Consider the following 25,794-nt stretch of genomic DNA (forward strand, 5'->3'; position numbering starts at 1 on the left):
GTCAGACTAACTCACTGAATAAAAATCCTTTACTTTGTTTTCAAGGTTCAGGTACCTCTAATCAGCTGAAAAACCAAGAGCATTTAGTGACATGACCTTGTTAACTGTTGGGTGGGAAAGGGGAGAAAATGAAAACATCAGGCCAACATGATCAGTTGAGTGTAAAAGAGTATGAAGAGGGTAAAGAACCAAAAAAGTATTTCAGTGAAAAATGAAAGGAATAAGTTGGTCTTGAAAACAAAATAAGAGTTCCTGGAAGCATGTACATGATATTATACTGATAAAAGAAAAGAAAACATAACAAAACCACCTGTTAATTAAGGCAGTGGCAGCTTTGGGCAGCAGTATCTGTTGAGCCTTTGCCCTTTGAGTGTCCTCAGACCTCTCCCCATGGCAAGCTGGTAGGATGGGAGGGTCATCATAGTTCTGCCAGGACAGAATGAGAACCTTGCTGCCTTCAGAATCCAGAAAAGTGGAGGTACAGGCTAAGTAATACATATCAACAGCATGTCCTCAGCTATGATGCCTCAACCAACCCGTTTGAACTTGGTGTGAGAAAGAAGGAAGACTTGAATACATGAACTCTAGTCTCAGCAGAGGCAATAATCAATACCAGCACCTACTACAGTCAGACCAAAACCTAACTTCAGAGTGATTTGGACCCAATAGCAGTCAATTAGAAGAGTCATCAGGGTCTGACACATAGGTCAAGATACTGTTCAAATTTTATTATTATTGACTCAAAGAAGCAACTTGAAGTAAAAAGAACAGGTGCTGTATAGTAAAACAGCTCTGCCAGAAGAAACCTCTAACTTTATCAAGCTGGATCCTCAAAACCTCAGAGGATGGAGACTGTACGAATTCCCTGGGCAGTCTGTTTCACTGCCTGACTTGTCCTCCTGGAGAAGAATATCCATTTTTCATCCATATATCCATTTTCATCATAATATCCAGTTTGAACCTTTCTGGCTTCACCTTACTCCTGTCGCTTCTTGCCATCCCACCATAGGATACTGTGGTGAGCCTGGCTTGATCTTCTTGGTTAACATCTTTGCTGTTACTAGAAGGCTACTACTAGATCTGCCCAAAGCTGTCTCTTCTCCAGGCTGAGGAAACACAGATCCTCCAGCCTCTCCTCACCTGGCAAGTGCTTCAGCTCCCAGCCTACTTGGAGATCCTTTGCTGAATATACTCTGGTTTGTCAATCTCTTTCTTGCACTGGGGAACCAAAACTGGATGTAGAAGCTAGATATGATCTAGTAAGTGCTGAGAAACAGAGGGCAATGATCACTGCCCTTGATCTACTGGCTGCACCCCTGTTTGTGCAGCCCGGGAAGCTGCTGGCTGCCCTTGCTGCCAGGGCACAGGGCTGGCCCACAGGCAGCTGCTCACCAGGGCCACAGGCTGTCCATTCCCAGCCTGGACTGCCGCAGGAGTGCCTCCTTCCCAGGGGTAGCACTTCCCATTTGTCCTCACTGCATCTAATGAAGTTCCTGTGGACCCATTCCTACTGTACATCTGGGTCCTCTGGATGGCAGCTCTGCCCTCTGGCATACTAAATAGTCTCCCCAGTTTAGCATCATCTGCAAACTTGATGAGCAAGGAACTGAACCCCAGGGAACTGCTCTGCAGATTTCACTAAGCACACTATCGAAAAGAGCTGCAAAATATACACCTGGGTTTGCAAACTTCATTTGACCCGAAAGCTCTAAACATACAGACATCCAGCTAAACCATCATTCAGATGAAAAGCTTTAGCTTTTTATTCTCTTCACACGAGCAACAGATTAATAGCCAAAACAATCAATAATACCACGTTATTGATGTGGAAAAACAACAACCTTATCACATCTGAGCAACAGCCTGTCAGCACTCTTTTTAGTGGGGAGTTTTTTGAGGGGAAAAAAAAAAAATCTGACAAAAAAAATATCACTTGCATTAGGTAGAAGTAAGGTCATAAGACCTAAGGATAAATTTAGGATAAATTTAAGCATTGACTCATGATTAGGGCAGCAAGTGCTTATAACCTCCCAATCTTCCTGAGCGATTGCCTTCTTTCTTGAAAAGGTGACGTGACAAAGACAATTGCAGGAAACCAGAGACAGCAACTAGACTAAACCAGCGAGAGGTGCACCTACCCATCCAGAAGATCTACAAGAGGTTGTGGCCCAGCAGCAGAAGCCATACCTGCATTAAGCCTCTAAGAAACCCCGTCACTCAGAGAATGAAAATGTTATAAGGACTTGCACCAGGGGATGGAGCCTGAACGTGGTCTGCTGGTGTGACTTACAGAAATCTTTTAACAGAGTGGAGCAGCAGCTCAGAATATTGGACACATAAGGAATAACCCAGTCATGAGGTAATGGGGACAGGCAGAAGAGTTCTTTTCATCATGCTTTATACACTAGCCTTGCAGACATTCTTCTCTTTAGTATATAAATGCATATTTGGTGGGAGAACGCTGGCAGCTGCTGGCAGCCAGCCTCCCAGCTGCAAGCTGAAGAAATGCTAGATCTGGAAATTTCTCTGCTATGCTGTGACCGGTGAGGCAAGGAAATGACTCACAAGCGCTCAGAGAGGAGACAGCTGCGCAAAATATTGCGAGTTCGGTGGATGATGTACTGCACCAGGAGCGGAATACAGATGGACAGACACTTGAACTACTATTAATACTAGATGTACTATATACATACAGATGTATATATACACACATGCATATATACGCAGGGCTATATATGAGTCTAGTGAAAGAAGGGAAATATATGCAGGAATTTCAAGCAAGCAGCAATATCCAGGTGGAAGAAGTTATGAACTGGGCCAGAAGATGTAGTGAAACACAATGCATTTGTAGTGGAGTGCTCCAAATACCCAGCTAGACTATACAAATGTTTGAAGGAAAGGAAAATTCACCCTCATTCTCTGAAAGTGTGTATTTGTGCTAAAAGGACATTCTACGCAACTTCCACTAATTCCTGATCTTAACAGCTTCATATGAGAAGAGAACACTTCAAAGAAACGTGCCAGCTTTCCCTCAGTATAGCTTAACAGAGGAATATATGTATGTCTGGACTGCATTAATATAATCCAGGTTTTGCAGAGCACCAACAAATGACATATATTAACAGTAGTCACTTCCACAGGATCGTGTCCCTGAGACTTTAGAGCCTTCATATTCAAAGTTGCAGGGGGATTTCCCTAGGAAATTGAACAGCACAGATTATTAAGATGCCACAAATGCACAAACTGGGTTTTTGTTTAATGTTACAGTAAGAGACAAACTGTTCCGTATACCATTTCAGGTATTATGCATAGTTTTTGGTCTCCTCTCTCCCTCTCTCTTTATGTATGTTTGTATGTTTGCATACATGGATACAGAAGGTTGTAATTTTTTAGCATGTGGAAAACAGTCATCACATCTTTAAGAATTACAGCTCCCTCCTGAAGGTATCTTTAGATTTTTCTTAAATATGAAAATGCGTGTTTGGGAGAATGCTGAGTTTTGTTTTGTTTCTTATCTTTTCTGGTAAGACTTCCACACAGAACTTCTTGAAAACCCTGTTGTCTAAAGGTTTTACCTCCAAGGTTTTTACTTCCAGCTGACATTTCACTTTTAGTCTTAAGAAGTGATTTTTTAAAATGATATTTAGTAATGAGGTTTTATTAGACACTCTATGCTCTATGTAAATAACTCTGTATTCAAATTAGACTTCTATCAATAGGGACCTGCTCAGAGCTCTGCCAGAGCTTTTGTCTACAACAGTAAACAAGCAAATCCCGTATAAGAGAGTAAACAAAGCCTTTGACATTTTTTTGTCACTCTTTTTAGTTTTGCAAGCCTGACCTTCCAAATATCGAACATGGTCACTTGTTATTCTGCAACGTAACAGCTATTAGAAATGTATCCAAATGTGAAAAGGAAAACAAGAAAAATATGACATCATTCTGTTACTTCATACAAGTTGAAAGCCTTACTTACATCTTCCCATTCATCTACCAGCCACTGGTACTGCATGCAGGCAGGCAGCCAGCAATGCCTCTTGCTAGCAGGCCGGGTATCACGGTTACACATTGCGTCACTCACTTGACCCAGATCCTTCAGCTGACAGTAGATGTCCCTTTGCTGAATCCCCACTCCACAGGATACAGAACACTGAAATGGATCAAAATTTGTCACATCAGTGTGAAAAGAGACAGTCCCAGGAAGGTGGTACAGTTACCATTATTACAAGTTCTTAGGATATTACTTAAAATACACCTCACAGCCCCTACCATACTAGTGTTTCATTATAGCTGAAGAAATATATGTTGAAAATGTAAAACTACAATTGCAATAAAAAATTGCAAGAAATATGCAAAACAAATACATCAGAGTTACCTAGACTGATCTTCCTACTTTTAATTCACAGGAAGAGAGATCACTATAGGCGTATGCAAAGAAAAAGCTTATATTTTTTGTGAGATCAGTTTAATTTCTGAGTTTACATTATTCCTTTATTAGATACTGACAGCCTCATCTGTTATTTTGAAATGCAAATATTAAAATCAAAGAAAAAATCTCAGTATTTCAGGTTCGAAAAATCTTGCAAATGATGCAGTATTTTGAGGATACTTCTCTTTCTTTTGCAGGTGGTACTAAGTATTTTGAATCCTGAGGCACTTAAAAAGGTTCAAATCCTTCTTGCCACATGCCTCTTCCTCCATCCCAGCCAAAGGTCCGTCACTACAACACTAAGGTTTGTGGAAATAGACAGCCCCCTTTTCCCCCAGCTAGAAGGTCCCCAAACCTGCCTGAAGACTCAAGGCTGAGCATAAAGTAGATATTGCTCTATGAAGTGTGGTCAGATTGTGGAGAGCGGTAATGTGTCTTTATGAACGTGGGGAATTCTATTTTGAAAGAGCGAGTGAAATGCAAAATATTGGATGCGCTCAGTTCCACGCAGCTTCACAACAAGGTGAGAGATGTTTTACAAGACTAAACCAGGAAAAAGACCAGTATTTGTGACTACAAGCCCTTTTTCTCATCCTTTCTTCACAAACCTGGCTTCACTTCAGTAATTCATATGACAGCAATTATTGTGATATTAAATTAATCACTGAAGAAGTAAACTTTAAAAATTTACTGTTGTTTTTGAATTTACAAGGTAAGCTGAGGAAAGTCCTAGAGTACCTGTCCAGTCCAAGATTCAGATTACCAAATACTTCCAGTTTGCACTGATAATTACTTTTAATTACTCTTAACAGAAAGAAAAAGGAAATATAATGAACTACTGTAGATTTCATTGTGATGTGCATATTAAAAAACCCTTCCTGACAAATTTTTCCATTGAAGCAGTGTGGCATAAATATGATCTCATCCTGTGCTCTCATAGAGAACATTCTAGCAGATTTTACATACCTCTTTCCATCTGCTGGCCTTCCAAGCAGGACATCTTCCAGCTCTACATATTTTGTATGTTCGTGGCTTTTTCAAATGTCTGCAGTTTTGTTCCTCTATTTTAGCTTGGAAACTATTAAAACAATGCACATCACGAAACTTCAAACCTTTTCCACAGGAAACAGAACACTGAAAAGAGAAGTGTATTTCATTACTGTACTAAAAATCTCAAAGTAATAAGAAAACCAGAAAAAGCTGTGGCCTCACCCAAAATGGACTCTATGATTATTAGAATAAGCTTCTGTGTTATGACACATCTACGGTATGTATCTGACATTTCTGTGTAAGCTCTCTCATACAGAGCATTACTGACAGATGCCAAACATCTCTCGTCTTGCTCATTCATTGGTGTCATCATTAACAAACACCTGAGCTCAGCCACCCATATCCATGCAGCAGACAGACTGATATTACGACCTCACAAGAACACGCTCTAGCAGCCTTCTCTTTCCAGTATGTACATTGCTATTTTCATGTAAGCATGATGCTTATCAAAAGCATTAAAGAAAAGAAAACGCAAAATCGTGGGTATGCATGTTTTCAGCTATTAGCCTACAAAGTCTGCTCTGACACCTCCTTTCCATGAGCTTTGGGTGTCTTGCTGTATGTGACAAAAAGGCAAGAGAAGAGGTAAGACACTATAGGTTATGGTGCAGTCCTTGGAGGCATGGCCTTGCCCTACCACCCTGGTATACTATATCCTAGGAACTTTCTGGAGGAAACAACTTTCTGGAGCTCTAGGACTGACTGACCTCTCTCCCATGTAAAACCAGCGGGGCTGCAGATGGGTTTTGTGACACCCACCCTGGCAGTACACATGATTAGAGCGTGTCTGACTGATCAGTCCCTTCTGCAGAAAGGGCCATTCCTCTGCTAGATTGCTGGACTGCTGTGAGACTTTAGTGAGGCTTGATTTTAATTCTTCAGATTAGGGCTGTCCTATTTGCCTGCAAAGCAGAGCTGCAGGTCCTAGGGAAATTCCAGTCAAAGAAGGAACATCTGAAGCACTTCCCAATTAGGTGGCTACACAGCAGACTTATCTCAGACCACAAGAATTGTGAATGTAAGCATTTAAGTATTTCTTTATTTTTTTTAATCTTGTAATTGTCCTATTTCACACCATCCTATCAAAAAGTTTTGATCAATGGAGAAAATTCCCTTCCTGGAAAAAGAACATCCTTAATTTGTTCTAGGATTTCCTCCATACCTTACTTTACACTTGGACAAATATTTCCTACACAATCAGGTAGAGAATTAATATTAAAATAAAAATTTAATTTCTAAGTGGATGTGAAAAAAAAGGACTTAAATCTAAATTTACATCATCATCTATGTCACTAGCATTACATGCTAACTTAACCAAGCACTTTTAAAATACATATATCTTCTATTTTCAGAAAATGAGGTTCATAAAGCTTTCAGTACAAAACCTGGCCTGAGAACAACAGCTGGAGAAAAGTTTTCAAAATACAGAACAAGCAACTATAATAAATTAACCTGCTAGGTAAGAAACATTTTTTGCAATAACAATAACTACCCTTTGTTAAACAAAATCTCAGCTGACTCACTTGTCCTCAATACCACAAGGATTCCTATGTGTCCCTAAAGATTTATATGCGTATCTTAAAGGTTTATTTGAAACTGCTCATGCATTTAATATTTGCAGAATAAACCAATAAATTTAATTTATCCCACAATACAATGGATAGCATGTTTCTCTTATGCAACTATAATTATATTTGCAAAAAGATCAGACTAGTAATTTGGCCACAACTTGCCTTTTACATGTCTGCTATATAATTCCAGCAAATAAGAACGTTTGTTTCTAAATTAAATCATTTTGCTCTCAGCAAAACCTTTCAATTTCTCATTTTAAAATATTATTCATGCAGTTTTACAATTTCTGTTTCATTAATTTAGAAACTACTGTAAGATAGGAAAATAACAAAAATTACCTGAAACTTTTATGTATGAATAACGTAGGTCAGAAAACTTAAAACTCTGCACTATATCATTAGAAAAGCCTTTCAGAAAACTCAGCTCTGAACTCAGAGGATTTAATTATGAAAGCAGGCAAGATAAAATGTATACATGAAAATTAAAATACTGATGTTATCTTGATAATTGATTCTACTTTCACTTAAAGCTTTTTTTTCAGGAAATTCAATCATAAAGTGCAGACATAAAGGACCCCCAAAACCTTAAGATTCTTCCTTTTTATACTTCAGTAGTGTGTAAGTGCAGCACAGAGTTACTTAACCCCCTCCTGTGATGTGTTAGGAAAACACCGCATATCCCTCTGTCCTCAATGGCTTTCCTCTGGGAAGCACAAATTAGGCTCTGGAGGGCCATCAGAGACCTCCTAGTGTCTACGAGGACAGCATTCCAGCCCGAGAGCTGCAGCCAAAGCAGGTGGCCTAAGAGGTCTCCACGTCAGAGTGAGATTATTCTATGCTGTGGTAGCCTCACCTCCTCTAATTTCTCATTACCCTCAACATTAAGCATTAACATATATACTTTTCAGTACATATACACACATATTTGTTTATACAGCTTGTGCAGGTATCTCTTACTCAACAAAAATGAGATTTATTGTACAGGGCTAATGGCTGCTAAGAACAATAGAATATGCAAAGAAATCTCTTATCCTGCATCTCAGTCTTTTAAAGATCTTCCAAAAACATCTCTACCCACTAGATACAACATTGCATGTTTGCTTCCACAAAGGTTAAAATTGAGTCGGGGTTGGGCTTTTTTTTTTTTGCCCCTTTTTTTTAAAAAAAAAAAAAAATATTGGTCCGAACTCAACTGAGTTACATTTCTTTCTTATTTAAATGGCTTAATTTAATCTTTATAATTACTGTTCTTTCTTCTAAAGAAAGAAATTGAAGATGTGTGTTAAGCTAGCCTATTATAAGAACTTTTTAGTAGTTACAGAGCAATGCTTGTATAAAGAGATTATTTGCAGTTCTCTTTCATAAAGATGTTCTACTGAAATTTATAATTAGAGTACAATTATACAGGAATTAATAGAATCCACCTTTGTTTTTAATCATATCAGATGGGAAGCTGAAGAGGGAGTTCAGAAAGGAAAATTCCATTTTGGATGTTAAGAATAACAGAGGCTTTACGAACAGTTATTTCTAACACACTAAACTTTCTTTCACTCAAATACTGTTTAGCTTTGATGACTTGAAGCTAGCTGAAACCTAATGTTATCTTAACATTAAATGCAGAAACATAAATGAAAGATACCTAAAATCTGTAAGTAGAAATTATTTAAAAATATCTCTGTATTTTAAAAAATCATTTAAATATAAGGAATATAACTTAACTTTCCAGTATCGTAACTTTGAATAAATAATCTGATTATATTTTTCCTTGCTATAAAAGACAACGTTATAGAATATTGCCAACTCATACCAAGAAAATATGCATATTTAAATAACTTTTTCCAAGAAGATTTTGTACTCCATGTTAATTTAATGTTCACTGTTAATTACATCTTCACTGTGCAAGATGTAATTCACTGGCATCCTAATATTATGGGTTTACAACTTAAAAAGCTCCTTTGGTATTGAACAGTCAAATTCTATGAGCATACACAGTCCTTTTACCAGGCTGGCCAGCTCAGCACTTGCCATGTCCATAAGGACAATCAGCCTCCTCAGAACAGATTTTCCTTTATTTCCACTAGCAAGTTAGAAACAGCAATTTCTTTAAAAGTATGTTGAGCACACAGCAGGTGAATGAGCCACATTACAAAATACAGTGAAGATAATATTTAGTGCAACCAAAGAAAGAGAAATTCTCCCAATTTTTTTTTTTTTCTTTAACACACAAAAAAGCTAATGCACTCACCCTGGATGTAGATGATCCAGGATCATCAATGGAAAATTCAAGAGGGTATATTACTCTGTAGGTATTGTCCTACAATTGGACATATTCTGACTTCATTCCTTAGATAATAAGGAATAAAGAATAATAAAAATAGTTCTTAAAGGGATTGTTTCCTCCCAGAGTGCCTTGGCACCGGATGCAGGCAGGCTCAGGTGTGTTCTTCACCAGGCAGTCACCCACCTTCAGCAAGAGAAACAGAGACTACTCCTGCCCAGCACAGCTGCTCACTGGAGACTCCTGACAAGCAGGTAAGGGTTACCCATACTCCAGCACGGAGAATGAATACCAAAGAAAGGAAATCAAGTCCCTCAAATGCTGAATCAGAAGCTTTAATCAATATGAAGTGAGGGACACCTCTTAACTTTCCTGCAAGGGCAGAGCATAGCTCCTGCTCAGTTCTTTAAATGAAAAATACAGTTTCCATACATGATCCTTGAGTGGGACTCCCAAGTGGCTTAAGGCATCTAAATACAGCTTACAGGGAGGTGTCTGGCGTTGCCCTGCACCCCCACCACCCGTGTTTTCCTTAGAGAGTGGTATGTTGCACACACTGACCTAAGACACCTACCTGCCTGGCTGCCTCTCAGCTCTGCATCATCAAGAAAGCGCCGTCAAATCCCCCTGTGCTCTGGAAGCCACTTGTGTCCCTTAGTGCATCTAGCCTATGGCACATTTCTTGCAAGGCTGAATTTTGCCCTTCATAAGCCTGCGTTCCTTCTCGGAGCTCCTAACGCATTATTACCATGCCATCTGTGGAATATCATCCTCTCACTGCTTGGTTCCCAGTCTGTCCTGTCGGATGCTCCGACAGGGATCTTCCCAAGGCTTAACTCTCCTGATTGGGAAAAGCAGAACTGCACTTAACTCTCTTGCTGCTTGACCTCCTTTCACTCAAACTTGAACATGGTCAGGAACAAGGTAGTCCTTATGGCTCAATACACCTATAATGTGGCTTCAACTTGTATGACATTCCACACAGCTGGAGGCTTATGGAAAGTATATTTTCCATATCTCTTTTTTGCATATTGCATGTGTAGGGAAAAAGAAATCCATAAGAACTTTAAATCTCAAAAGAAATCCGAACATTTTTTTCAAAAAATGCAAGTTGAAAAAACCATCCCATAACCATTTTACAGAGAAATTCTAACACTTGTCTCAACATCGGCTGAAGTAATATTTCCCATATGTCAGGTTCTTTTAAAAGCATAAATCTACAGTAAAAAGCTGGACTTGATTACTATTGTTCAAAGTCATTCCATAATGTTGGTAAGTAAGATTCATCTGTTCAGGTCTTTTTCATTGTAATAAAGTTTTGTGAGGATCAGCCTGACAGAACCTCTGGTGCTTTCTGTGGCACAGACTCAGACAGGCATGCCATCATCAGTTCCTACCAAATTTAGGCTTATTTCTGCAGCTGACACACAGAGCTTCACTGAAAGCTTTTTGATTCTTTTGCTATTGTTATTATTTCACTGAAAAGTTGAAGATCTTGGATTACATGGTGGATTTTGTTCTAAATTTTCTTAGCCTTCTATTTCAAGGAAGTGTTTTCTGTAGCTTAGCTGGTAGCTCAGTGGGCTTCTGGGTACTAAAACCAGACCACTAAATGGAAAGCATTCAACAGTTTCTCTTTGCATTTGTGTTAGATATACAGGGACTTAAAATATAAACAACTTGTCTAAAAGCAGTACTGTAACTGTGCTGGTTTTGGTTGGATAGAGTTACTTGTCTCCCTAGCACCTAGTATAGTGCAAGGTCTTGGATTTTTGACTAAACCAGTGTTGGTAACTTGTGGGTATTGTAGTTATTTCTGAGCAGTGCTTCCACAGCACCAACGCCTTTTCTGGTTCTCATACTGCCCCACCAGCAAGCAGTCTGGGGTGCGTGAGAGGTTTGGACGGGCCAGAACCAGGACAGCTGACCCCAACTGACCAAAGGGATATCCCAGACCACATGATGTTGTGTTCGGCAATAAAAACTGTGAGGAAGAAGAAGGGGGGCTGGGAGGGCATTCAGAGCGATGCGTTTTGTCTTCCCAAGTCCTGCTTCCTTGGAAATGGATAAACACCTGCCTGTGGATGGAAGGTAATGAATTAATTCCTTATTTTGCTTTACTTGTTGGTGCAGCTTTTGCTTTGCCTATTAAAATGACTTCATCTTAAGCCATGAGTTTTCTCACTTTTATCCTTCTGATTCTCTCCCCCACCCCACCAGGGGGGAGTGAGTGAGCAGCGTGGGTCTTAACTGCCTACTAGGGTTAAGCCACAACAGTAGCACTAGAAATGTAAAGTAGAAAAGGATAAAACGTATTACAAATGTTAAAAGGTATTTTCTTCCTCCTCTCCCCCCCCCCCCCCCCCCCCCCTTTCAGGCACTTTTGAAAGAAAGCTCAGTTTGGGTTTTTTTTTTTTTGAAAGACAAATTTATATGATGGATCAGAATAATTACAAACCTACAAGGTTAAACACAGGAGTTACTTTGAGTTGTTTGAAGCTGCATTTTCATGATCTCTGCTTGGCCCAAAAGTCTGTTTGGGATCTTTTAAAAATACATCAGAAGTAGCCTGGGACCTCTACTGTAGAAGACAGCAATAAAACATTACTTTGAGCATTATTTAGTTGAGTTACTTCAAATTTTTGTTTACTGTATTAGAACTAGCTCTTGCGCCTGCCTCCTCTCTGTTAGCTGCATCTCCCCAGAGGTCCTTGTGATGCTTGAACACGAAACATGAAATAGGCATTTTTCTGCTAAAAGTACTTAAAAAGTTGTTCTTTCCTTTAAGTACATAGACTACTATGTACTACTCTCTAATTAGGTCCTTCCAAATTCTTTACTATAACAAGTACAAACATTTGTGCCATTTAACTCAAGCACTCAGAAAGGACCACGGTTACATAAGACCAAACATTCCATCATTGCTGAGAAAGAGTGGATTAAACTCCAAAAAGGTAGGTGTATGATTTACTGTTACATGTAAGTTACACCTATGTTAACTACAGAAGTGCTCTGAAGATGTTAAGTCACTTCATTAAGTATAGCTTCATTTCAAAAGTTCAGTGCTGTATCACATTCCTTTGGTGTTCATAAAATGTCTTGATTTTAAGAACCTCATTGCAGCTGCAGTCTAAGTTCACTTTGCCACTTTTTCTAAATGTGCTTTTGCAGCTACAGCCATGGAAGGGAGCAAGGCTAGGCTAAGGAGGACACAAAGACTTCATCCATTCCATCGTGCTGCTCAGAATTTGGGTCAGCTATACCTGGACCATTCCTGACAGCAGTATATTGGTCTTGCCTTCAATGACAGGGGTGCTACAGACTCCCTTGCACTCATTTTTCTACTGTGTGACCATCCTTACAGTTAGAACAAGTTTCTTAGGATTTAATGACAGTCTCTCTTACTGTTAATTAAGGTGGTTACTTCCCTACCCTTAGCAGACCCAGAAACACTCACCTCTTTGTAACCACTGATTATGTGTTGAAAGAATACCTCATTCAGTCCGTTCTTCTATAGACTTGGTCTTGAAAAACACAGCTACCCCAGCCTTTCCTCCAAGTCTTTTACCATTCACGTTGCTGTCCTCTGAACCCTCCAACTGCCTGCATGTTTTTTACGAGGAGGCATCCAAGACTGTATGCTGTGTATCAACTGAAGCACCAGAGTTAAAACATGCCATGAGAAAAAGCACATACTCAGCAAACATATAGCCAGTACTATCATCCTTTGTTCGAGTTCTTTGCGTCCTCAACTCTGCAGAGTTCCAGATTGCATTTGGAAGCCAAGATCTAGAGTGAAAATTACCTTCTGCAGTAATACTTCCAGTCATACTGCAAATGTCACAGGATCTTTGAGGTAAACTAATAATAAATGTGCTTCCCCTCTTATATTTGTGAACCATATTCCCACTAGGGCTGCAATGCTACCCTTGATCCAAACACTACCTAGATGACATTCCTACCACACAATTTGACTGGATCTCTAAGCTCAGTAATTTCTTTTCCTATTATTTAAATCAAGCTAGACTGTATTTCTAATGACCACATGCACAGCCAGCTGAGCCCAGTGAGTTTCAAAAGGTCCATTTCCCTTAAGTTGATGAATTACTGCTGAGTGATGCGTACTTGTAGAAAGCTCTTAAACAGCCTCAACAGCTGCTGCAAATTCCTCCCTGTTGCCTTTGCATGAGGAAATATAGTACCCCTTGAATCTGTTTGACCTCTTCTGCATCAAAATGTGAAAGGTGAAACTAGTACTACCCATGTTTCAGCAAGATGCAACACAAACATTATCCCGAAAGCTTAGTTGCAAAAGTTCAGTCCACAGCACAGCTCTGGCTCCCATGACACTGACGGATGGTCCCCCAAGGTCAGTGACGCAGGGTAAACCTCCATATTCCTACTGCTGGACCTGTCAAACCCATTTTGCAAAGCATACCATGAGGTACTGCAGCACACGTGAAAACCAAACCAGGTACAGACAACCCAGTAATACATGGTCTAAGAACACCTCTCCAAGCCAAACAGGTAACTGTGATGTTGTTTCTTTCCCAGGCTTTAGGCAGATGGAGGTAAAATATATGGATATTCTTCTGTTCAAGCTCTACAATAAAACTTCACAGGACAGAGTGCCAGTTCTATGCCACAAAAAAGGCACAATTTTTAGCTGTTGCAACTACTACTGCCTACAAAAATAGAAGGCTGGATTAGCCGTCCAAGACTGAACCCTCCATGAACTTGTTATAGCTGTCTGAAGTCCTTTCCGATTCCTTGCTAAGCCTGGGTGGCCCAGGGTTCCATAACCACCTTCCCTCACCTAAATTGTTGAGAAAACTTGTTACAGCCTCTGAAATGAAGGTTTATTCCCAAATCCTTCTCCAGCCAACATAAGCAACTCTATTGCCTTGACTTGTAGGGATATTCTTACGAGTAGACATGTAGGTAGGCTCGAGTCTCAGAGCCTTTTAATTCTATCACATGAACAAAGCCATCCTCCTTCCTCTGTGACTGGATCCTCCAAAATACATGCTCCCTAAGCAATTGAAATACTAGGGTGTATGTGGCATCTACTAGGAATGTATTCCTCTTAAAGACATTCTGATTAAAACAAACACAACCACAAAAAAAGACTTAACACTTGAGTTACTTATAGCTAGATTCTGCAGATAGAACATGTTTTTGTAGTTAACATTGAGCTAAACTTCATGCAGGAAGTGTCATTTGATACCATTTTTATAAAAAATCAGTTTGCATCAAAATTACAGTACTTATGAGAACACCTCTTCTGTATTCAGATAGCTTTCAAGCGCTGGTCTCAATTAAACCTAGTTACAGCGTTACTTCAAAGTCTTCCATTTGAAGACCACTCTTCCTCCCCAAAAATTTCACTGTAATTAATTGTAATTAATAAAATCCAGTAAATTTGGAGTAGAATACATGATATTTTTTTTTTTTTAAGTGCTAAAGGTCAGTTCCCTTATTATTTTGCATGAAGGAAAATGTGCCTTTTAGAAGCTGTTCTTTTCAACACAGCAGCTCAGGAAGGATGGCCCTCAAGCAAAGTAACTGCCATTACCTTCTGCTCTCAGCAGAATGGAAATCAGAGAACAATCTACTCCAAGTATATTCATCAACAGTCAGTATCATCATCTGATACTGGAATTTCTTAACTTCACTCCTCTCAGCAAGAAAAGCAGGCAGAAATCATTTTCTCTTAAGTCAGCACGTGAAGCACTTCTACATTTTTTTTTTCTTGGTCTGGCTGCATAATAGGCTGAGAAGCGGCACACACCAAGTTCTGACCATCCATGTTGGTTTCCCAGGGCTTCCAGGTACGTATTGTGGGTGTGAACATCCGTGCTCTCCAAAGCGTGGGTGCAGGAGACTCTGGAGTGCTCTGCAGCACTCAGAGACAGCAGCGACTCTTTTGAGGTTATCTAACCTGTCCACTGTCCATAGCCATGCCTGTTCCGACAGGATTGAGTACTGTATGCTCCTTAAAAGGCAGCCTTTGTTGGATCCTTCTTAAGATAATTTTGTTTCAACTTTCACCTGAAGGATAACAGGAAACTCCTGAATAACTATTTTTAAAGCGTGCTGAAGCGTATATATTTAATAGGTGGACATAAATGAAAAACCACTTACATACATAAAAAAATAGGAATAAAGAGGATTAAAGACAGATTTGAGGATAGATGTGGATAAGAGGAATGTAAAACTGCTACAGGAGCATGGATGTGGCATCTACTAGGAATGTATTCCTCTTAAAGACATTCTGATTAAAACAAACACAACCCAAACAAATCCTTCCATTAAACTCAGAACCATCAGGACAGATCTTGAAGGTAAGCTAATTTCATGCTTACAGAACTCAAACTCTACTGACGATGCTACAGAGGAAATTTAGACAATATTTAAAGTTGCCACCACATGGTCTGAATTTTTTTTGCCCTGCGCAGCTGGCAGCAGCAGTAACAAGGAAGACCTCTCAGCAAAACAGCAGTCTGCCTGGATGGCAGCTGAACAACCAGACTCTGCAGCTGTTGGAAAAGTCAAACCCAGAACTCCTGGAATTCCACGTAATGATTAACCACAGAATTTAGTTTATTCACTCTAGTTAGATTTGTGAATAAGTCTTTTTAACTGTGGGCAATCTCTCTGACATCACAAGGCACTATCCAGTACCTCAAGGTCAGCACAAACAAAACAGATGACCAGATCCTTCTTTGAAAGCCCTGTCATGTCCTTCCCCCTGACGGTGAATACCACCATTCTGCACATCGCTGTCAAAAGCCTGGCAACCTTTTTCATGCCAGCTAGAGAACGTTTGAAAAAAACATGCTGTTACCACGCTCAGCTCCTCACCTACTGTGATACTTAGCCAGGCTTCACTGTGCTATGCATTCCCAACCTGCCTACATACATCTCATAACGGGACTAAGCTTTTCCAGTCTGCAACCTCCTCTTTGTTTTACCTACATAATACACGTAGCACAATTGGATCTTCAAAGAAGCCTTTAGCTATTACAACAACACAAGAACCACCAAAACAGCTGCTAAATTATTTTAGCAGTTATAGGATTTGGCTTTTAAATTGCCTGTATCTTTAGGTCCTGGTGGATATTCAGTTATATCCAAGTCCTTTTCAAGGACATGCTCAGATAATGATTCAGTGCCCTAAGAACTGTATTTCACACATGCTACTTCAGGTGTCCTCATTAAAAGAACCTTTTTGCTGTAAATGACAGATCATAATTTACATATTATATAACTACGCTTCCTGTATTTCCTTTTTTATTTTTTTCTAAAAATGTAGAAGTCTTATTACTCTTCATTTTAAGAAATTAATTTCCAAATTACAGGGACAACATTTTGTTTCAAGACTAAGTTCTATCCTTTTTCTTTCAAACAAAAGTTTTGTCTTGACTTGTTTGGAGATGTACTCTGCTGCTGTAGAGTGAAAATTCTTGATGCCAGGTAAAAATCTCAAGCTTTAGGGGGACTGACAACTGATAAATAAAGCAAAAGCCTTTCATAAAAGTTCACTGCAAAGCCTAAAAAGTAGAGATCGCATAATTCAGAAAGAAAAATCTGAACCCAGGCAATATTAAAGTCCAAGTTCCATAACAAGGGCTAAAATTTGGCTCAATTTTTGGACAAGATTAAGTCAACGTGGCATACATGGAGGAGACTACCATCCTCTCATTTCCCATACGAGTATAATGCAAGGCATGAGAGAAACATTTTACTGTATTTGATGTTGTGGCAAAGCCATTTCACACAGATTGTGGAGATATTAGCGTGGCTGTTGATGGAAGATTGTGTGGCACAGTAGAAGAGGAGGGAAATTAAACAAGATGAACAGAACAGTTGCAAAAATAAGAAAGGCTAGAAAAACAGGGAAATTCTTCACAGAAAATGAATGTCATACTTTACTGGACTCAAATGTGAATAGTTGAGTCAAAATCCCAAAATCAGACTCAGTTTCCCCCCAGATATTAGCTTCTTTCAGGTTTCAGCTTGCCTGGAAGAAGAGCTCGCTATCAGACACAACAGTAACCTAACAGCAAACCACCTACCAGCGGCAAGCATGCTCACCTTGTTACATGAGAGCATCAGTGACATGCAAAACCAAGCATCAAGCTAACTGAAGATACCGTGTGTTTCTGTTAATGTCTGCTTGATGTTTTTGAAAATGTAAAAAAAAAAAATAGATCACGATTTCATGAGTCGATGATTAATATGTTCTCCTTCAATAGTAATGGCATATCACATTTTGTATCTCATTTAATATTTCCTTTATAGTTCCATTTCATCTCTCGATTACAGTAAAAACTGAATTGTACATTCTTCCTGCCTTATTTCTTCTTGATTTGAATCTGTTGCATCCTATTACCACGTGAGAATCAGAAACAGGTATTTCTACCACCTTTCAGCAGCCATTTGACAGGCTCTACTACCTCATGTGCAGGTCTCAAGCGTCACTGAAAGGTCTGCATGTACCTCTGCTAAGAACTTCACATCAGCCCTCATTCAAGCAACATTATCACTGAAATTAACGACAGTGTATATTAAAACAATGAGATGTACAATCAGCTTAATTGCTGGCAGGGAGGGAACAGATCAACTACATTGCTGTCAGCATTCCTGCAACATGTCTGGTATTTTTTTTTTGATGGAACTTTTATGATCTTTCAGTTGAATGATATATACAACAGATGCCTGAGGCAAATCACCATTAAAAATACAGGAACAGTGGTAAATTTAAAAACCCCAGCAGACAATTCTGCCTTACCTTTTCTCCTGAAATCAGTGGCAAACAGGAACAGAGCTAGTCCCTCACTAGGTCTTTGCGAAAACCTTAATCTACAAGTATAAATTTGTGCCAAATTTACAAGACTGAACAGCAATCCTGCTCTTTGCCTTTGACGCCTCCTAGAATGTATTTGGTACAGGCACTTTTACCATGACACCATTGCAGACAGAAAATTGCTTATTTGGCCAGACTTCAGCAAGTGTCATCTTTATTCCACAGTCACGTAGCACTAGTAATACCTTTAAGTAATTACATGGAGGCATCAGTACTGGAGACAAACTGAGTAAAGTGCAAGTATCAAGAAAGAAGGGTGGCAGGAATGGAGATAGAAGATATCAAGGAAAACCAGCATGAGCAAAATAAATGCAGAGGGGTTTTCTGTTTCCAATAAATGAATAAATTTCTGGACACGTTTTCCAAATGAAGAACAACAGATATATCTGCGTCCACCCAGCAGTTGTGTTCACAAACCTTTGCAAAAGCCAAACAGCAAGCCAAAGTGAACCCACTGTTGCTTCCAGCAAACAGACACAGTTTAACAGATTGCACCACAGCACAGGGAGGATAGCTTCCTGCCTCTTGTGAAGCTTGGGAAAACTCAACAAATGCATGGGAATGACATAATACGCACTCTCACTGAAAAGTAATGTTTGCCTCTTGAAAGTGACGTTTTATTCATAGGCTTTCATAATAAAGGTTGGACTGTATTTTCAACACTATGGAGGATCTCTGGTGCGGAAGCTACATTTGCACAATCAAAGGGGTTGCACACAAAAAAGCATTTCTGCATATTCTTTTCACAATTTAAAACTTAAGACAAAAAGGAAGAATCTATGAAATTAAGAGATAGACTCCTTTCGATTAACCAGTTACAAAAGTAACTAGAGACAATACAGTCTTACAATGGTAGATCAGTCAGTCTTAGCTGAGTTTGTAAAAGCCTAAACATGAGCAGAAGAAACATTGGACCCCAGCACCTGCAATGTCTGATTTATCATTTTTAATCACGGTAGCAGCAGCAAAACAGTAGGTCAGAAATAGAAGGAATAACAAATACATGAGCTCTGCATGTCTTTAAAAAGTACCACTTCACTTTTTTCATTTGATTAAAAATTAAGGTTTTGTATTTGAACTTTAAGGAGAACTGGAATTAGCAATATATACTGGAACAATACAGTGTTGTCAGAAAATTTTCAAACTTTTTAGAAGCATACACAAATATAACTTCTTCTATGGCACTTCACTAAATGTCAGCTAAAGAATTAAGAAAAATAACAAAAATATGTTATCTATTAATTTGGTATGAAAATATGAGTATATTTTAGGTGATAAGAAAGACATTTTACCTACCTTCACATGCTGAATTACAGTTTGTTTTCAACCTAAGCCACTCTTTTGTGTATTTTCAGTTTACTTACAGATCAATTTTTCCAACATTACAGACGCGCACAAAGGTGAGCATGCACGCAAGCTTCTGAAGGACTGATCTCGCAGGAAATCTAGGTGCCCGATCCTGCTCTCACTGAAGTGAAAGGGCCATAGACAGATGCATGCCAGAACATACACTGATCAATAGAGCAGTCTATCTTAGCAGAGTCACCAGTCTCCCACAGTTACTGGTTTTCAAAGAAAGGACTAGGAACTCCCAGAACAGAGAACTATGAAACATTTTGTTCATTTCCTAGCCCATGCCAGGTAACCAAAATATTTGTGTATTAAACTTCATAAGTGTTAGGAAGTGCTAATACTTTCATAGAGGTTTAATAACTTTTAGATTTGCATCTCAAAACCACTTTGAACCAATATTTATGAGTTGTAACTGGGTTTTGGAAACTGCCACATATATACAGGTGGCTCAGAAGGATTTTCACATGGATCTGACTACCCAGAACCCTTCAGCTTTTCTGAAAGCTCTAACTCTGCAAAACATAAATAAATATATCACTAGCTTCACATGCTTTTTATTCTCATTAAATGGCTCTGTGCATTCAGGAATGGTATTAAGGACCACCTGCTTTTTCTCCCCTTCCATGAAACACTATTTGTTTGGGGGTTTTGTTGGTTGGTTGGTTTGTTTGCTTTGCTTTTTGTTGGGGTGTTTTTTTGTTTTACTTTATGTTCCCCTCTTAACTTGTCCTCTTTCTACATGGAGGGTTTTAAAGTTCTGTAAACCTCCTCATGCAAAAGTGTTTTAGGAATGTAAAAAAAGTATGTCTTTGAGAATAAGAGTTAAGCATTACATTATGATCCTCGGTTTTCGGTATGTCTTTTGTCACTAAGAAGGAGCAGAACTGGGCAATAAAATTATAGCTCCAGCAAAAGGTTCAACAGCTAGCATCTTTAAGCTTTATCATCAAAGATCATGTGCCAACTACCTATTCCAGTCCACTTGTCCAATGGCATCAGTTGCTGTTTTTATCAGTAACAAGGTTTATATATTTTTTTTCTGTTCAAATATAAAAGCCTCCCCCCATGAAAACAATGTCAGCAAAATATATGAAGTTCACTGCCACACAAAGATTACTCAATGGTAAAAATAAACCACTAACTTTCAGCTCAAGTGGTTAGTTTCCATCCCCCCGTATTTTTAATTTTTTTTTTTTTTTAAGGACTTCAAACATTAGCATTCCTTAATAAAGGACACATTCAGTATAAACACAAAGCCACACAACATGCATAAAAAAGAGGGGTTAAAATGCAACTGTATTTCACAGACACAAGTCACAGTCATTAAATTAAATTATCACACATACATTATAAATTATTTATTATTTCAAGCTATACAGGCAACATAGCACCAAAATGGAGAAGTTTCCTCTGAACTTGATGAACAGTAAATATTTGTTTCTGAATTTTGGAAACAAGTCCAGAATTGCCCTAAATGAAATCCACCATCCAAAGTCTGGTTTATGACATTATTTGGGTAGTGACATATGTTATCAGTTATCTCTGAAAAGGCATCCCCCATTTCCAAAGTTTAAAAAAAATGAATAGCATATGCTAACGTTAAGACTTCAGCCAGTGAGATATTAAATAAATGTGCTGTTTTGGTAATGAGGTATTCTGAAGTTCAACATTAGGCAGCAGCAGAAGTAGAGGTAAAAGACTGAAGCTGGTTTTGAAAACCAAGTCCACTGATTCTGAATTCCCTTTTAATATAAAAGATTATTTATAAGATATAAATACTTTTTACACATTAGAAGTGAATTAAGGCACTTATCATACACAGCAAGATTTTCTGCATTAAAATGAAAACAAATAAATATTTTACTTATGCAAGTTTGGGTTGCTTCTGCTCCTACAGAAGTCAATGGGATGCCTGGCAGTAACAACACTGGAAGGGGACTGGGATGTTAATTCTTATTAAATAAATCTATAGTCATTAATAACTGATTTCTTCCACTAGTGCAAAGACAGAATTACATGAGCAACTATGTATTCTGGGGCGACTAAAAGAAAACTGAAGAACTAGAAAAACAGCCATGTTAAAGAATATTCCATTATATGTCTGAAGGGCAGTATGTTTCTGACACTTAAAGGGTAACTTAGACGAGCTGATCCACTCTCTTTATGCCTATTTCCTCTGAAATCACAAGTAATACTTATGAAATTACATAAAAATCCTAAAAGTGAGAAAAAGAAACACAAATAAAAATCTTTATCAACATTTCAGACAAACAGAACATTGTTGTAAGGGCCAAAATTTGCCTGTATCACTGACCATAAAGACATCTCAGCACAGTTAGATTTAGACTGTTCCCAAGTAACTCAGAAAAAATAATATTCCTAAACTGTAGTTTTGTGGGACTTTTTAAAAAATATAATTTGAACAGTTAGTGAGTGAAACACTTGTCTGGGATACTTAATTTCTTTACTAACAACAAAGTACAATTGACATGACTAGTTTGTTGTCAGCATTTTGTTCTTTTAATAGTGTTAGAACAGTGTAAAAGCACTCTGCACAAGTACTGTTCTTGGAAAAGTTGTGTCTGTCCACTTCTAATCCAAGGTCCCTTTAATTACAGAAACTATCTTTAAAAACTTTAAAAAGTAATTCAGGAAAGAATTCTACAGTTATTATTTGACTTCACAATTGGTATATGGTAAAATTTTAGGACAAACTCTTCCTAAGTCTTAACTTCAAAAAGAATTGGATGCGTCATATCTCAACCCAAAATATAAATGTGAAGTAAAAGAGCATGAAGCCCAACATGCTAAGAAGTCAAATGTAAGAAAACAAAGTGCTGATGACTACACTACAATTAATTCACATTAGACAGTGTAATTCTTTTCCATTAGTATTCAAACAAAATTCCAAATGTAGATGTTTTCAAGAAAGTCAAGCAGAAAAAAACTTCAAGATGGACCTTAACTTTGCTACGCTCTGAACTGTAAATGATAGGGCTTAGTAACAAAGCTGTACAATGACATGTGAAACAGTGCAAATGAGAAAACCAGGACACTTCAAAAAGACTGAGGTAAAACTGAAGACGGTACAGAGCAAAGGCTTAACCGTTCACTTCTGTGGCAATAGTTGTTACCTTCAAATTACAGCAGCTTCCGGTGCTGCATCTGCTCAGGTAAGGCAGGCACACGGTAAGCCATCTGGTTTCAAACGTGCCATGAAGATTTACTGATAATAGACTACTCCAACGACCTTTAGGTAAACACCGTTACAATCTGGATTCAGTAATCCAGCTATGTATTCTCTCTGAAGGAACAAGAAAGTATGAGGAGCAAACATGTATTTCAAGTTGTGACGTACCTGATTAAAATGTCTCTGATAAAATTTAGGTTGCTGTCCACTCATACAAGAATGAAAGCCCTAATGAAGTATAAAGTTTCCAAGGTAACTCAGCTTCTACCACAACTGCCTAAACAGGAACCTTGCCGTTTGGCTACCTGGCTTTCCAAGGCTTTTGCTAAGCACTGAAAAAAGTATTTGGGACCAAAAATAAAATCAAACTCCTAAATACAGCAAAATCTTTGCCATCCAAAAATGTAAATAAACTCTCCTCACTATGTGAAGCCAAAAGGTGTTGTCTTCCTATATATGAATAGCCTATTTTATTCCCCCAGTGTAACTCCTCCTTACACTGCATAAAATCTTTAGGAAAATAAAAAAAATGAAAGGTACACAGCACAGTAAAAGCATATATGTATCAGGAATTTTGCAAAATTTACACTTGTTTTCTGTTGTACAGTACCTGCCTAGGAGGCATAGAAAAAGAGACTAGAAAGGAAGATATGACCACTTAACCAAGAGGTAAATACCAAAATCTTAAAAGAAATTGAGATAAAAAGGGGAAATTTCAGTTAGCAGTCAAATACAATCCTTGAAGCGAAGGCACCATAAAAGAAACTGCACTGAGAAAAGTGTACTAGATGAGTAAAAGAGTTATCACCTATTCAACAGCAGAAGGAAGAATAAAACAAAACATATGTTCACATCACACATTTTGCCCAGGTACAAGGTCAAGGCTTTGGCACCGGAAATCTCCTAACTTGCTACTGCGTGCCAAATTATTTCCCAACCAAGCACTGCTAAAATTATTTTATTCTCTAGTATAGCCACTTTACGTTGGTGCTATACATGAAAGCTTTGCAAGAGTGTACATTTATCTGCACTATATATCTGAAGATTTGTTGTATCTAAACATAACCATTGATCCAACTAACAGCTGATTTGATTATATTCCCACATAATTTTTGTCAGGTAACAGATGATTGTTTGGCTAAGAATGCTAAAGCATGTGGATACGGGAAATGCTGTGCAGTGGAGAAAAAGCTTAGTACTGAAAGTAACAAAGCAGCATTCTTCAAGTTAATTAATACAGGTTATTCTACAACTCTTCTAGAAGAAGTTTTTAATTCTAGTCATTACAGTTCAGTTTTAAAACCTTACGGTATCTTTGTGAATTTGTAACACTCCCTCACTTCATGCTTTAAGTTAAAACCAACTTCTTGTCAGTAGGGTCAGAAAATCTGAACCACTCTGCTGAAAATTAAAACAAACCAGAAATCTGACTGCATGGTCTAAACACAAAAACCCAATAACGCGCTGTGGAAAAAAGGGATACAATAAAAATCTATACTAGAACAAAAGTACTCTTAGCCAGCTGTTCAGAACGCTATGGAATTTTTCTTGACATTATATATTGTGACATATGGTTTCCATACTTTTTAGCTTGCAATTTATTCATTCTTTCATGAAGTTGTGGTTCATTGTCTCAATTGCTCACCAATGAAACCGGAGTAGTCTAGAAGAAAAATATCTAAGATGCATGGGGCAAATTTACTGGTGGTGCAACTCCATTAAAATAAGCAGCTATATTTACCTCAAGTATTACTTAATGTATAAATACATTATAAATATGTATATATCAAGATATACATATCTGTAGTGTAATTTTTGTATATCAAAAAAGAGGTAGTGCACTTAGAAACATGCCAACTAGGCAGTGAAATCTTGAAATCAAATATTTCAAACTTTGAAAGACTTGAATTTAGGCTGATAAATATTAGACAACCATTCCTCATTTACATTAAGAATCAACACCAATATTGTTTGAAAACAAGGCAGAGTCCTTCAAGATGCACAGACTGGGTGTAGACCCACTCCATTTCCTTTGGGTTTTGATAAAAAGGCAGAAAGGAAAAAAAATTTTTAAAAATGAGAGCAGCATGATTCAGCTCTTCACTAAAGAAAATTCTGTTAGAAACTTGCACAAAACTAAGAGGGTGGAAGTTGCAAGCTACATTCTAAAAAGGTCGTTGCCAGGGTCTCTCAATGACATCAAACAAACTCAAGTTCCAGGCAAAAGGATGTGTTTCCTAGTCATCCTCCCTGTAAAACTTTAGTGCTTCTTTTTGGCTTGAATATCATGATATGAAAATATTGGACTTTTCTGAATTTTCAAAGATTCAGAGAAACAAAGTTTCTGAATATGCATAATAGTTCTGAGAAAGTGTCCTGGAGTGGTACGAGCCTTTAGAATTTGAGATTTACTTGCCTCATATTCCTTTGGACAACTGCAGAGACCAGCAGAGGAGTACACAGCTTTTAAGCTTTGCAGTAGTCAGCTCTGGTGGTCACAGACAGATGGCTTTGAAGTGTAACAGCCCATAGCTGCTAAACTGCAGAAAGCATCACCAGAATTCTGGTTTCAAATCAAACCACAGCCTTCCTTGCAACTGCCCTTTTCTGCATTTACAAGATATGTTTTACTTGAATTACCTTGTGTAAAGTCAAAGAAAAATAGAAATAAATGTACCTACAAGGCATGTTGCTAGAAGCCTTCTATCCTCAAATATATACAGGGATAGCTGACGGAAAAAGATAGAATGCCCCAGTATGGAAGACAGCATAAAAGACACTGACAACTGATAAACTAGAACAGTCCTTCTACATGGTGGATCAGGTTCCTGACTCAGCATTCTGAATTAGTCTTAGATTATTTGTCTCTTTCTGAATCTATTTCTGCTTGAATATAAATCCAAGAGGAAACTGTCTGGATATGTAAAAGCCAGAATAATCCATGAGCGAAGTTTTTAGTTCAGATATAGTTTAGACAAAGCTACATCAGAATGAAGAAAAAGTTTTTAAAGTAATTTTGATACCCATTTGTGAATTAGCTGGGCCAGACACAGA

At 38.2% G+C, this 25,794-nt stretch overlaps 1 protein-coding gene across 1 annotated transcript in view; it reads right to left on the reverse strand.

The window, feature by feature from the left end:
• The window catches only part of ADAMTS20 (ADAM metallopeptidase with thrombospondin type 1 motif 20), a 98,945-nt gene that overhangs the window by 8,437 nt on the left and 64,714 nt on the right, over positions 1 to 25,794 (reverse strand). The window contains exons 29-30 of the mRNA XM_040596689.1: positions 5,396 to 5,563; positions 3,977 to 4,150 (exon numbers count right to left, since the gene is read on the reverse strand). Coding sequence (XP_040452623.1) covers positions 3,977 to 4,150; positions 5,396 to 5,563 — 342 coding nt within the window. The remainder of the gene's footprint in view (positions 1 to 3,976; positions 4,151 to 5,395; positions 5,564 to 25,794) is intronic.

Source organism: Falco naumanni, chromosome 5, assembly GCF_017639655.2.
Source record: "Falco naumanni isolate bFalNau1 chromosome 5, bFalNau1.pat, whole genome shotgun sequence".
In the NCBI taxonomy this organism is placed as follows: Eukaryota; Metazoa; Chordata; class Aves; order Falconiformes; family Falconidae; genus Falco; species Falco naumanni.